Source organism: Salmo salar, chromosome 15 (genome assembly GCF_965601325.2).
Source record: "Salmo salar chromosome 15, fSalSal1, whole genome shotgun sequence".
Classification (NCBI taxonomy): domain Eukaryota; kingdom Metazoa; phylum Chordata; class Actinopteri; order Salmoniformes; family Salmonidae; genus Salmo; species Salmo salar.
Genome location: NC_138305.1, coordinates 53,526,699 through 53,541,136, shown reverse-complemented (window position 1 = coordinate 53,541,136; position 14,438 = coordinate 53,526,699). Strand labels below are relative to the sequence as shown.

At 44.1% G+C, this 14,438-nt stretch overlaps 2 protein-coding genes across 2 annotated transcripts; both read left to right on the top strand.

Moving 5' to 3' along the window:
• Positions 1 to 6,477: 6,477 nt before the first annotated feature.
• On the top strand, positions 6,478 to 9,650 carry actc2 (actin, alpha, cardiac muscle 2). The gene is made up of 7 exons (XM_014144953.3): positions 6,478 to 6,622; positions 7,240 to 7,384; positions 7,628 to 7,952; positions 8,132 to 8,293; positions 8,421 to 8,612; positions 8,852 to 9,033; positions 9,230 to 9,650. The coding sequence occupies exons 2-7, from the start codon at positions 7,256 to 7,258 to the stop codon at positions 9,371 to 9,373; spliced, it is 1,134 nt and encodes a 377-aa protein (XP_014000428.1). The 5' UTR covers positions 6,478 to 6,622; positions 7,240 to 7,255; the 3' UTR covers positions 9,374 to 9,650.
• Positions 9,651 to 9,791: 141 nt separating this feature from the next.
• LOC106571648 (gap junction delta-2 protein) lies at positions 9,792 to 13,558 on the top strand. The gene is made up of 2 exons (XM_014144954.3): positions 9,792 to 10,856; positions 11,300 to 13,558. Exons 1-2 carry the CDS (start codon positions 10,780 to 10,782, stop codon positions 12,153 to 12,155), a joined length of 933 nt encoding a protein of 310 aa, XP_014000429.1. The 5' UTR covers positions 9,792 to 10,779; the 3' UTR covers positions 12,156 to 13,558.
• Positions 13,559 to 14,438: the final 880 nt, after the last annotated feature.

Below are 14,438 nucleotides of genomic sequence, written 5' to 3'. Positions count from 1 at the left end.
ACTGCAGTTCTGGTCCCAATGTCCACTGCAGTCCTGGAAGACCAGTCCAGCACTGACCTGGGCCCATCGCCAGACCCAATCCTAGGTCAAATGTCCGGCCCTGTCCTGGACCAACCAGCTGACTCAGCTCCAGTCTTGGGTCCGCCTCCCACTCCTGTTCTGGGCCCAACACCATCGCCAGATTCAGTGCCAGCCTTGGATCCACCGCCCGGACCAGATTTGGGTCTGCCTCCGGACCTGGCTGACCATGCAGGCTCCATGGAAGAGCCACCCCCTAACCAGCGCTCTCTACCGGTTCCAGCCGAGGACACCTGGCCTGCCCCTGTGGGATGGCCTCCTCCATCAACTTGGACACCTCCAGCAGCACGGGCATGGACCCCCATGACTCCTGCTGGACAGACCAGCCTCACAGACACTGTGAGCACCTGATCTCTCACTGCCAGCTCCATCCATGCCACTGAACGGGTGGCGGCATGAGGCGGCGGACTTCCGCCTCCTTTGGTGCCCTACAACCACCACTGGACTTCACAGGGCGGCTACAGAGGACACACTAAGCCGCGTCCTCACAAGAGGGTTTTAGGTAAAAATGTCCTTCATACATTTTGGGTCGGCTGTTGAAAACCCTCAATCAAACCCTCTCTCTGGCCCTGGGACACAGAGACACAAACTCTCCAGCCCAGCAGAGGCTACCATCCCCCGGCTTCACACCTCTGGCCCTTGGAAACGCCGTTGCTAGGGGCAACTCTCTCCTGACTTGTGTCATGTGACCTGGTCAGCCAATTAATGGCCTAGCCTGGGAGCAGCAGAACCCCACTCTGCCTCTCAAATCTTCAGTTGTTTCCAGGAGGAGGGCAGGTTGAGACAACCTCTGTACACTCCTGCCTCCACATCAACTCAAATTTGAACATTTCCACGTGGACAACCATTCTTCTGGACACCCTGACTTTAGTGCCTTTGATCATAAACCACTATCACTATTCACTCCCATCAGTCGTCTCCCTGTTTGCTGTGCGTGTGCCTGTCTTGAGTGTGGCAATAAACGTGTTCTGTACACCTGTCTCTTAATGGTCATTTCCGTCCTCTTACCGGGACACTGGGACAGTTGCACCTATATCTAAACCCGCATCTCTATCGGAGTCCACCACCAGTAGGTGGCGCTCTTTTTCTGTTCTTTTTCTCATATTACCTAAATCGTGAAAGATCATTCTTCAGGAGGAAATGCACCCGTTATGTGTCTGTAAGGCTTGAGGAGTGTGTCTCAGTAAAATAAAGGTAAGGGGGGGAGAGAGAGAGAGAGAGAGAGAGAGAGAGAGAAAGAGAGAGAGATGGCTTCACCTTGCCGTGTTCTGCTAGGAGCAAACCAAACCTATGTATTCAGACCACAGGAGGCTGCTGAGGGGAGAACGGCTCATTATAATGGCTGGAATGGAGTGTGAGGGAAGTGGTATCAATAGCATTCTATTTATTCCGTTCCAGCCATTACTATGAGAACGTCCTCCCCAATTAAGGTGCCACCGGCCGCCTGTGATGCGGGCGCTCTTCTCTGGTATGACCCCTCCGCCCCGCCAAAGTAGATATAAGATTATAGATCTGGCACCGTCATGCCATTCTATACTGCTCCCTGACATGCCTGGCTCGGGGCCAGAGAGTACTTTATACTGAGAACACATAGGAATAAGAGGGATATAGTAGCCTTTACACTGTTTCAACAAGCAGTCACCAACCAATCATGTTCGACTAGAGAAGGCAATAGTCCAACTAGGCATTTACACATATTTGGTATAGGTACACAATTTTATAATTTGGAAATAACTTCACAATTCAAAAGGTAATTTGGTTACTTTAAAAGCAAATGTTTTTATTCACTGTGGAATACACCTGTTGTGTCCCTTGAGTCCAAATTCAGGGATTTGAAGATAGACCAAATTCTGCAATGCATGACTTCAATTCTCTCTATACACTAAAACATCTCAGTAAAAAAGGAAACAAGCATGGTTGGTTACTATGCGTATCCTGTTATGGGACTAAATGCTTTCACCCTGAACAATAACAAACTCTGGCTAAAATGCCCCATAAATATTGCATTTTGGTGCAGGCGAAAAGAGAATATCAATTATTCATATCTATGTGCCTATTTTACGCATCTTTGGCTGTTGTGGGACCTCTCTGAACCTAACAACCCAGCAAGCCCACGTTAACAGCCAGAACCGTTTGATAAAATCCTCCGACTTGCTGTATGGATTTAGAATACTGCAGGATGCAAGGAACTCTGAGGAAAACCGTTGGATCAAACTGTATCTAATTCAGGTAGCTGAATGTAACGAAATCTGCTTGGAAGTGCACTCTACCCTTCTTGTATCGACCAAAAAGCTACATTCTCAATGGCAGACAGGTCACAAGTAGAGAAACTATTGTCGTTCTAACTTATTTTCAACCAGCAAAGGATAAGCGGGCTATATTTCAGCAGCAGACATTCGGAAACTCATGCAGTGCTGATTAAGCAGCTAAACTAAAGCCAAAACATTCTATAGGGGAGGTGATGTGATTACATAGTAGCCTGATCCCAGATCTTTTGATTCTGTTTGCCATAACAACGACCATGGGAGTTGGCTATACAGCATAAACAGATCTTGGACCAGGCTAGTGAGATATGTCATCCAAAGATAGGCAGAACATGGACAGTAAGACTGCATGGTAAGATTGCCAAAAGCAACATTGAAACGTTGGGTAACTGAACACAGAGAGTGAAGGTCTAAAGTTTCCTAAACGCCAGCTCGGTTTACTCAACACAGGCGTTGGGTGGAATTAAATTGACATTGATGGAATCCTTAATGATGGCGGAAGATCAATCGCAGCTGTTTAATATGCGCAGAGACGACAGCAGAAGGCTTGGGGGAGAGGTTAGAAGCCAATGGATGAGATCAATCGTTCCTCTTCCTCCCTAAGGATTGAACCCCCCCTACCCGGAAAAAAAACAACATGACGATACAGTTAAAAGTATTCTTTATTAGCAACGCACTGACGTTTTTCAGGATGTGCGTATGACCACGCACTTTTCTATAGTATCTCTCTAAATAAAAATACGCTTCAGATTGTATTAACGGTAACGCTAGCTGTGTTTTGGTTCTTTACACCTGAAATACAGTATCAGCAGAATGTTTCTGATTGGTGAGTCTAAATAAATGCCCAAATGAAGCTTCGGTGAGAGGTCCATGGGGGTGTTGGAGGGTCAAAGAAAGGAGGGGAAGGATGGACAAGACTGCAGACAGGAGGGAATGATAAGAAGCAACATACCGTTAGTAGAGAATATTCATGCTGCATATAGGTCATGTTTGTTGAGTATTACGATTAACTGTATTTACAGTATGTCTAGACAAACATAAATATTGGTCAGTTCACCATTCCCAACACTAAACAAATCTAGATACCATCATAGCAGCAGCACAAAACGTATTGAAGATGTGTATAAATTATAAGAGACGTGGGTGGAGAGGTCAAAACAAACAAACTCTTACCCACTGTTCAGGTATAGGCTTAGCTAATATATGAGTTTTGAGGCAACAAAGGAACAACTACACGTGTGCATAATGAACGCTTTATGAATATGGATATGCCTAAGTTAATACCAAAGGTTAATACATTCATTTATGCAGATCCCCTACAGAATGCAAAGCAGAGCAGGATATGAGGCGGGCTTCCAGAACTACTTTTTTCAAGTGTATTCCAACATGACTAATATGCCGATGTCATATCGTTCACAAAACGTTGGTTTCAAACTGTAGTTTACACTTGCAGACTACGGTATCTGCTGTTGAATCATGCTCAACATGTATAATAAACCAAGAACCCAGTAATCCAAGTAAAGATTTAGAACAAACTGACGTGTGGAAATGACACAATCCACAGTTGAATTGGAGCCAGCGAAGTTACAGATATATGAAAAATGGACATAGCATTAAGAGATTAAAACCAAGCGTACAGTATGAAAGATTTCAGAGTTAGCACATAGGAAAGGATTAAGAAACATAAAAAATGAAAGACTTACTTCATAGAGTAATAGGCTCATTCGGAATGATATCTTATTTGAAAGAAATTAAGTTTAATGCTGATTCGGTTTAAGAAGTTCACCCAAGAGAATTATAAGAAATTACTAGAACCACTAGGGATGTACAGTAGATTACTGTAAATTAGTAGCCTCTGCATGCCCATACTTATAATTCCATCAGTACAATGAAAGCTATGAGTTTGAAATGTACTGTAACTTTTACGTTTTTCAACTTGTGCGCTAAAGATTTTGCCTTTCAAAATCTATTTTAGAAACGGACACTTCACAGGCTAGTTGTTTTGCAACCAAATTACAGTGAAACAAGCTAATCATAAATCTGATTTGTTGTCAAGCATCGCAAAGTTATAAACATCCCAGTTATTTCTAACCTCGACCCTCCTCCTCCCAACCCCCAACCATTTGCCCCAGGCCAGAAGACCTGAGCCAGCTGACAGATGCTCAGACAGAGAATGTGGGTGGGATTATGGGTAAAGCACAAGTGGTTGTCTGTTACATCATCTAGTCACATGACTTCCCCCAGTGTCAGAGGACAGGAAGAGGTCAATCTTGCTGCAATAGCCACGGTACCAAAAACCCATTTATACCTACAAAAAAAATACATATAAGTCCAGGGAATCAGGATAAACATACACGGCACAAATGCATAACTCGATGCTGCAGTGATGTATTTCTTATAGTGAAATAACACTGTAAGAGTGAGAATGTAACGTGTGAGGAAGGGAGAGTCTTGTGCCAGCCAGGCTATAATCCCTAGTGACCATGGCCTTGCTCTAACTATCCCATTCTGGGCATTGGACAGCTGATTTAACCATAGGAAGTCACAGCACTGATCATTTTAAAGTTAATAGCCTCTCCGTCAGCATCATTTGCATATCTGGTGTGTGGGTGTGTTTGTATTGTATGTAGGACAGAGGTAGTAGGGTGAAGTTGCCCCTAGATGCTGAGCTTGGGTCAGTTTTGCATTTCCCCACTAAATGGCGAAGGTTGGGAATGGGGGACAGAAAGCTGATCCTAGATCTGTAAGCCTTTCTGGGGGGAACTTCACCCCCAGAGCTATACATGTATATGTTAAGGTGGGTTGAATGACTAGGGAACTGATCAGAGTTCCGGTGATCACTTGGAGAGAAGTGAAGCTATCCTGCCCACTCAAACACCCAACACTAAAGTACCCCATGGCTAAATATTCCAATGTATATATAAGACTCATCCCAAGGTAACATAAAGATGGCAAATGATGTGCCTCAACTGTGGGAGGAATAGGGAGTGAGTGCAATTATGACTTATGAAATGTGTCTCATTAATCATTTCCTATCTATTTCAATTGAATGTCACAAGCAGATCATAAATTGTCCGCTTTCAGGTCTTACTAATTCCATATTCCTTTATATATGGCTGTATGCATATCGATAAAAGCCAATGAATTTCATCCATCTCTAAAGGTCTCCCTGGGACATTCAACGGCTCATATTGAAGCATATTGAACTCATTCCTATTATGGAAATTAGATGTGTGAACGTCAGTGCAGGCTGCTGAGGGGAGGACGGCTCGTAATAATGGATGGAAGGGAGTAAATGGAATGGCATCAAGCACATGGTTTTCATGTGCTTCATCCAGGCTGTATCACAACCACCAGTGATTGGGAGTCCCATAAGGCGGCGCACAATTGGCCCAGCGTCGTCCATGTCTGGCCGGTGTAGGCCGTCATTGTAAATAATAATTTGTTCTTAACTCACTTGCCTAGTTAAATAAAGGTTACATTTTTTTTAAATGTCCTAAATAAAAATGAATCTGTTTGATACCATTCCATTCACTCCATTCCAGCCATTATTAGGAGCCGTTCTCCCCTCAGCAGCCTCCACTGGTGAACATATGTCCTACATGAAGAGGAATCACCAACTCATAGGCTAAACTGGATGGATGACGCAAGCCCTAACCGTGCATTCCTTATCACACCTATTAGTCACAGACAGTGACACATACACACACACACACACACACACACACACACACACACACACACACACACACACACACACACACACACACAAGTAGGGATGGAGTCTTATATACTGAACATTAAAGTCATCATTCATAATAAAGAGCATTGCTAAGAGCTAAAATAAAATGGGTTGATTCACATATTTTTTTTTAACCCTCACATAACCCATCCCTGAACCTAAACCTAAATCCATGGCATGGTCAATTCTATAAGAGGGAACAACACGTATGCTAATGAAACCTAAGGCCATCAAATAACATTACTCTTTGTGTGTACTCACTTTGACGCGTTAGAAATAGAGGGAATACCTCCACACCTCGTCACACAGCTGTGTCTGTCCGCGCGGGTTCCCTTCCATACATGGGGCTTCAGGAGTCAGCGAGCCTCTGCTCTGTTCTTCCCGCTCTTCCGTTCATGGCCACTCCGCTCTCAATGGCGCCGGGGCTGGCTACCAAATAAGGAGAAAGGGGTCGCCGGGCGTAGTGGCACTTGTAGAGTATAAATTGGTGTCTGCCCTCACAAGTCTACCGCTGCTCATTCAGAGGACAGGCTACTTGGTGAGTACCTGACAACTTGTCACTCTACTACGGTAAACTGGCAGCCTAGGCCTAGGTAGGAGCCACTTCAAAGATGTTGAATTGGACTTCTCTAGTTTGCAACCGGACAACTGGATCTAATTGGCTTTCATTTAAAATTTGACAGCTTGAATTTTCAAGACACTCCTTTTTGTTGTTGTTGGATATTGATCAAATAAGTAGCTGTTGTAGCCTAAATGTTGCACATATTTTTTTACATTTTTGTTAGTCTGTTTTCCATCAGATTCAGACCTACAAGCGAAATGGATTATTCATCATATTTAATAATAACCTACAGATCATTATTATTATTAGATTAATAATACATTCATTTACATTGTGCTGCCCAGTCTAGGGTTTTAAAAGAAATGTAAATAAATAATGACCTAAAACAAGTTTGTTAGACTTGTATGGCCCTTATACTGTAGGATACTGTAGGCCTATACTGATTTTCCTTTACGAAAAATGTATCAACCCCTACAAAAATGTAAATTTCCTGTTGATGCAGGATTATTTTCCTGCTGTAGCAAACTGGCTAAAATGAAGATCCTACATCTGTAGGCCTATACTTAGCCGTAATGTACGTTTTGTCAAAACAGAAACCCAACTGACATCATGTGTGACGACGATGAAACTACTGCCCTTGTGTGCGACAATGGCTCTGGTCTGGTGAAGGCTGGCTTTGCCGGAGATGACGCACCTCGCGCTGTGTTCCCCTCCATCGTTGGTCGCCCCCGTCATCAGGTAAGGTCCACAGCATGAAAGCAATGAAACACTCATGAGGATGCAACCTTCAAACTGGGTGTTTTCCAGACTTAATTGTCCATACATTATGCATTACCCTTGATAATCTGCTTACAATTGTATTTTACCTTACCAATAGACCATTTAATTGTGAATGAATGTTCTATGCTATAGTAGCTTACATTTATTTGTCCGTCTGTTTGACTTTGGGGAATTGTGTTTGTTTCCTTCCTTCCTCTACAGGGTGTGATGGTGGGTATGGGTCAGAAGGACTCTTATGTAGGAGACGAGGCCCAGAGCAAAAGAGGTATCCTGACCCTCAAGTACCCCATCGAGCATGGCATCATCACCAACTGGGACGACATGGAGAAGATCTGGCACCATACCTTCTACAACGAGCTGCGCGTGGCCCCCGAGGAGCACCCCACCTTGCTCACTGAGGCCCCCCTTAACCCCAAGGCCAACAGGGAGAAGATGACCCAGATCATGTTCGAGACCTTCAACGTGCCCGCCATGTACGTGGCCATCCAGGCCGTGCTGTCCCTCTACGCCTCGGGTCGTACCACAGGTGAGAAGCGGGCAGAGGAGAAACACTCTGTTCCATAACATGCAGATGCAGTTACATGTAAGAGGTGCAATACTGAGTCCCATGCAACCTTTCATTGTGAAAAATAGATTACACCATTAATCATGAAGCTGTTCTATTCTATTTCCATGGTTTACATATTATTCTGCCTCATATTATAGGTATTGTGCTGGACTCTGGTGATGGTGTGACCCACAATGTCCCCATCTATGAGGGTTACGCTCTGCCCCACGCCATCATGCGTCTGGATCTGGCCGGTCGCGATCTCACTGACTACCTGATGAAGATCCTGACGGAGCGCGGCTACTCCTTCGTTACCACTGGTGAGACCGTCATTCCGGGGCATATACACGATAAGGAGGACACGGTGTGTTTGGTATTGAATGGTAGTCTGTTGTTCTTCATCATTTTGACCAAACTGCTACAACTTTGAATCTTCCACTGTAACAGCCGAGCGTGAGATCGTGCGGGACATCAAGGAGAAGCTGTGCTACGTGGCCCTGGACTTTGAGAATGAGATGGCCACCGCTGCCTCCTCCTCCTCTCTGGAGAAGAGCTACGAGCTGCCCGACGGTCAGGTCATCACCATCGGCAACGAGCGTTTCCGCTGCCCCGAGACCCTCTTCCAGCCTTCTTTCATCGGTAGGTATCTTAGAAATGTTGTGTAACTCATTGACCATCAACACATTTTGACCTCTTTAAAAGACAAGAAAAGGCCCCTTTTTTTTCACATAGCCTTTACAACCGCTACATAAGACGTTACACCAACTACTGCCAAACATATGTTTTTAATAAAGTGGTGAGGGAGTTGTCCATCTCAGCACCAGTTAGACATAATCCAGAGCATTTCGCTTACAACATGTTCTCTTCTATCTCACCAGGCATGGAGTCTGCTGGTATCCATGAGACCACCTACAACAGCATCATGAAATGTGACATTGACATCCGTAAGGACCTGTATGCCAACAACGTCCTGTCCGGCGGCACCACCATGTACCCTGGTATTGCTGACCGTATGCAGAAGGAGATCACTGCCCTGGCCCCCAGCACTATGAAGATCAAGGTAAATATTCTTCTCAAGTCTCACCTGCTTACTGAAGACCACAAACTGACCATCTAAGACCAACCTGACTACAATCTCACAGTGTTACTAATGACCAATCACGGTAACACAAATAATGAACTGTATGAGGCATTATAATGCACCACATACTGAGAGGACTTTTGCTTATTGGTTTTCCCTCTTCCCCCTCCTCTAGATCATCGCTCCCCCCGAGCGTAAGTACTCCGTCTGGATCGGCGGCTCCATCCTGGCTTCCCTGTCCACTTTCCAGCAGATGTGGATCAGCAAGCAGGAGTATGACGAGGCAGGCCCCTCCATCGTTCACAGGAAATGCTTTTAAGCACCCCATTGACAAATTGCTCTCCCCTGCGACAGTCAGACGCCCACGGATGCAAAAACTCTGTACATTACCTCCGCCTATGGATATTTTGTTTATGATCGATATGGAAGTTACAAATCCAGGCAGGTCCCTGTTTTATGTTTTGTCAATGATGTACAGTTTGTTTACACCAAAGTGCAATTTATATTTGGTTATTTTACTGGTTCCTGAATGAATTTATATTATGTGGATATTTATTTGCCTTATAAATAAACAAGACCTAGGATCTTGTATACCATCTTTATCTCATCTATCATCTGTTCAAAACCTGAGGGAGCATATTGCTTATTGTTGTTTCATAATTCAGGAGAAACCTACCTCTTTACTCATAGGCTATCCATTGACAACACAGGCTAACTACTTCCTAGTAGGAAGATTAGTCACATAGGCCTACATGTTAAGTCCAGTCACACACATAAAAAATAACTACTTGTGCCAGTCCACTAAGTAAGTTGTTGCTATCTTTAGACCCTCTGAGGCAACCCTTTAAAGCGTTACTCAACCTAGTAATCGCACAGCCACGTTTATCTAAGGAATTGTCCTGGTTTTCATTCCAACAAATGCTTGGATTGTTGTTTTGCCTAAAACAGACAAAATGAAAACATCTGTTTTTAGACAGACTCTATAGCCATCGGAAAATGATATCATGTGTAGGATGTCTTGTCATGGTCAAGGGTCGATTAATGCTTAGCCCTGCAGGCATGTTTCAATCTGCCTTCCCTCCCTCCAACATTGCAACGATAATAATCTACGGAATACAGACAAACAAAACAATTCTCCCTCTTTCTACCCCCCCCCCCCCCCCCCCCCTCCCCTCTTTCTCTCTCTCTCGTTCTGTCTCTCTTCCTCTGTTGCCACTATTCGTTCTGTCACTGTCATGTGGTTGTCTTACAGGCGACAGCCATCCCCCGTGATTTGAGCTTATAACCAATTATTTTTTATTAAAGATGAATCTACTGCAGTATACTTGGAGAATAATGAAACAAAAAAAAACCTGGTGTCTCTGGCAACTCTCCACCAACCTGTCTGCGCGTGACGCAAGGGTAGTCTACTTAAAACAGGATTAGCGCCCAACCAACATTATACTCAACTGCCCTCCATTCAAGCACCGGGCGACCTGCCGTCCAGCGCGCGCCATCGAAAATAGGAGGGCTTTCTACTAATCAGCACTCAGACTCGCGCGAGCAAAAGTGCTTGGGTTGTCAAGTGATCTTTTAGCAGAGGCGCAGAAGGCAGGAGTCAGGAGCGCACGCAGCAGCGGCGCGTTACCAATGCATTCTCCAGATATTGGAGCATCCGGAGAGTAAAACAAGGGAAACAATAGATTCCACAAGAACGGTGCACGGTGTGCTATCATCTCCAAATGAATGACAATGGGGGAGTGGACAATATTAGAGCGTCTCTTGGAGGCAGCTGTCCAACAGCACTCTACTATGATCGGAAGGTAAGAGGGAACGTGAGGATAGCTTTGTAAAAGTCTTACCATGAGTGTGTGTTTGATGACCAAGTAGGTTACTCTAAGCGATTAAGCGTGAAGAACGGTACAAAAACGCAAAAAACAAAGATTCATGACTATGCAAAAAATGTGAACCAATAGGGAATCATGGCATAAACATAACATTCACGAATAATGTTTTTGGAAACACTACATTTGCACATTTTGTTACAAGAGAGCTGAAGCTTGAGGTGAATAGTGCTTTTGCGCTTTTCTTTCAGAACTGACTAGTGGCTTTCAGCACTGGACAGCTCCCAAGCGCCCGTTTAGTGCACTAGAGCCAGTATTAGTTTGCCATCGCTAATTGTCTATCTGTTTGTTTTATGATTAAGCCAATCATCTCTGCACATCTTAACAGCGACATTTTGATTGTGTGCTTGTTTGTGTTGTAGGATCCTCCTAACAGTGGTGGTGATTTTCCGGATTCTAATCGTTGCGATCATTGGAGAGACCGTCTATGATGACGAGCAGTCCATGTTTGTGTGCAACACCCTGCAGCCCGGCTGTAACCAGGCTTGCTACGACAAGGCGTTCCCCATTTCCCACATCAGATATTGGGTGTTTCAGATTATTTTGGTGTGTACCCCTAGTCTCTGTTTCATCACCTACTCCGTGCACCAGTCCGCCAAGCAAAAGGAGCGCTTGGAGCGGGGGTACTCCACCGTGTTCCTCTCCTTGGACAAGCGCCAAGATTCCATCAAAAGAGACGACAGCAAAAAGATCAAAAACACTATTGTAAACGGAGTACTTCAGAACACGGAGAACTCCACCAAAGAAGCCGAGCCCGACTGCTTGGAGGTGAAGGACATCCCAAATTCGGCCATGAGAACTAGTGGAAAGTCTAAAATGAGGAGGCAGGAGGGCATCTCAAGATTCTACATCATCCAAGTGGTTTTCCGAAACGCGCTAGAGATAGGGTTCCTGGTGGGTCAATATTTCCTGTACGGATTCAATGTCCCCGCGGTATATGAGTGTGATCGATACCCCTGCATCAAAGATGTAGAATGCTACGTTTCAAGACCCACGGAGAAGACCGTGTTTCTGGTCTTCATGTTTGCGGTCAGTGGCGTCTGTGTGCTCCTGAACTTGGCTGAACTCAATCATCTTGGTTGGAAGAAGATCAAAGTAGCTGTCAAAGGCGTGCAGGCCAGGAGGAAGTCCATCTACGAGATCCGTAACAAAGACATGCCTAGAATGAGCATGCCCAATTTCGGCCGCACACAATCAAGTGACTCTGCCTATGTGTAGCATATTGAGAAGGCCCAAGACAAGCCTCGTGGACACCGGTTGCGTCAAAACTGTATGGGTTCTCGCGGAGGGCCATTCATTTCAAATGGGAGGCAATCCGCACCACTGCGACTCATCTGCTGGACAAGGTTGTGGTGCGTAGCACTGCGTGCAGTGTGTCGCATGCGTTGGATTTTTCCAACTGGTGTATTGCTTTGCTGTGTGGTATCAGACACAGAAGTAGATAAACCACCGAAGAAGTTGTAGCAAATATGTAGCGTATTTTTTATTTATTTTTTGCATGCGGCTTAAGAGCGAGAGGTGTGCATTTCAGCACCACTGAATGGAACAATTGTACAAAGAATTTAAATATATTTAAGAAGAATGTGGTGTATATTTTATCACACCAACTTCGCTTGCGAAGTAGGTGGGGTAGATCGATTTGATTTGTCTTTTACTGACAACTAAAAAACAAACGGACCAAACGTTTGTCATATATTTATGAGAAGGCACTGATGCAACGTTTATAGATTATGGTTTAGCCTATATTTTGTAAAGTGCTTCTTAAAAGCATATAATGTATGTGTTGACATTCACTCTGTCGTTCACTTCAGCTGTTGAACATGGAGTAAATACTTGCACTATATATGAATAATTAGCCAAAATATATCCAATTTGTGCTGTGATGGTGTTTTTACGACATTCCACCGGTTTTACACACCACATACCATTATAGCAATGAAACACACACATTATTTGGCAGTTTTAGGGTCAAATGTACTCAAATGATATACATTCTTCCGGTATATTACTCATCTCACATCTTTGCTGTCAGCACTATCGTTGTTTTGGTTGCCTGAGCTTGCACCATTGACCTTAACCTATGTGATCACTCAATTGGGGGGGATGTACTGCAAATGTGGACACCTGGGACTTTTAAATTCATTTTTTCTTTCTTTTATTTACACCCAAGCGCCCATTGCTTTCGTTTGTGGGCAAATGGATTTTCTTGATTTAATGTCATCAAGTGCCATATATGTACATACATATAAACATTATAAATCTATAGAGTATTATCATAATCAAAAAAGCAGAATTCTGTAAATTCCTCTTTTGGATTAAATGCTGTCAAAAAATTTGATTTGAATAGCTGTGGTTTGTATGGAAATGGTATGCTACTGCTATATTATCATCCCTGGTTTCATTTGGCAACATAGAAAAACAAACAACCTTTGCACATTCAAAAAGTATTGGTGAGCAATTAGTCATATAGACTAGAGCACAAATCTGAATTGGAATCAATCAGATATAATAGGCAATAAATGTTTGCCCCTGGTGCTACCATTTTCCAAAGCAATCATCAATGTAAGATCATACTGAAAGGTGATCCTATCCACAAATAAAAATGTAATTCATGTATACAAGATTTGTGTAATGTGTGATGCTTTCAAATTGTACAGCAGATTCACACAAAGCACAGTAAATACCGTCAGCACAATTATGCCCTAATTGCCGTTAGAACCTTGCAATCAATGTTTCAACAAGAAACTGATTTACTGCCTGCTCTGTATAATTCCAACAGACCCTTCAGATATGTACAGTAATACTGCAAGTGGTATAGAAACATGGGGAAATTATACACAGGTTATACCACAGGTTCAGATTGACATATTCAACAGCAGAGGCATACAGGCTGACACAGACAAAGTCTGCACAACTCTCATTCTCTAACCTAACGTAACAGGCGTAGAAAGACGCCTAAGCGGAGTCCCTTCCGTTTTTCAAGGGAAATGGAAGTCAGATAAAAAAAAACAACATATTGTTTCCCTGAAAATGGGCAACATCCACTTTCTTCCAACGCCGCTAAAGGTGATCATTCTGTGACCACATGGTTGACAGCTTCATCCTCTACCTAGACCCTCCCCCGCCCAGCCCCTGTCAGCCACATTTGCATCCGTTGCATCCACCTCATCCTCCTTGGCTGCTGTTGGTCATAGAGGTTGAGCGGTTCAGCTCTGTTGGAAGCTGAGAGGTCGCATCCCGCACTACCTCAAGGTCACTGAGAAAAGTGCTGAAAGCTGAAACCCATATCCCCAGAGAGTCAGAGTGTTCCCCAGCTGACCAGTCAGGATGCGGGATGCATGAGTGGGGAGGGGGTGGTGGGTTGGTGGACAGGTACGGCTGCCAAGATGACTCGACAACTCTGAAGAGCAAAGATGGAAGAGCCAAGGCACTGACGGATCAATTTCAAATTCAGCAGGGACTTTAGATGCTCCTCGAACTCTCCAACATGAAACAAACGGC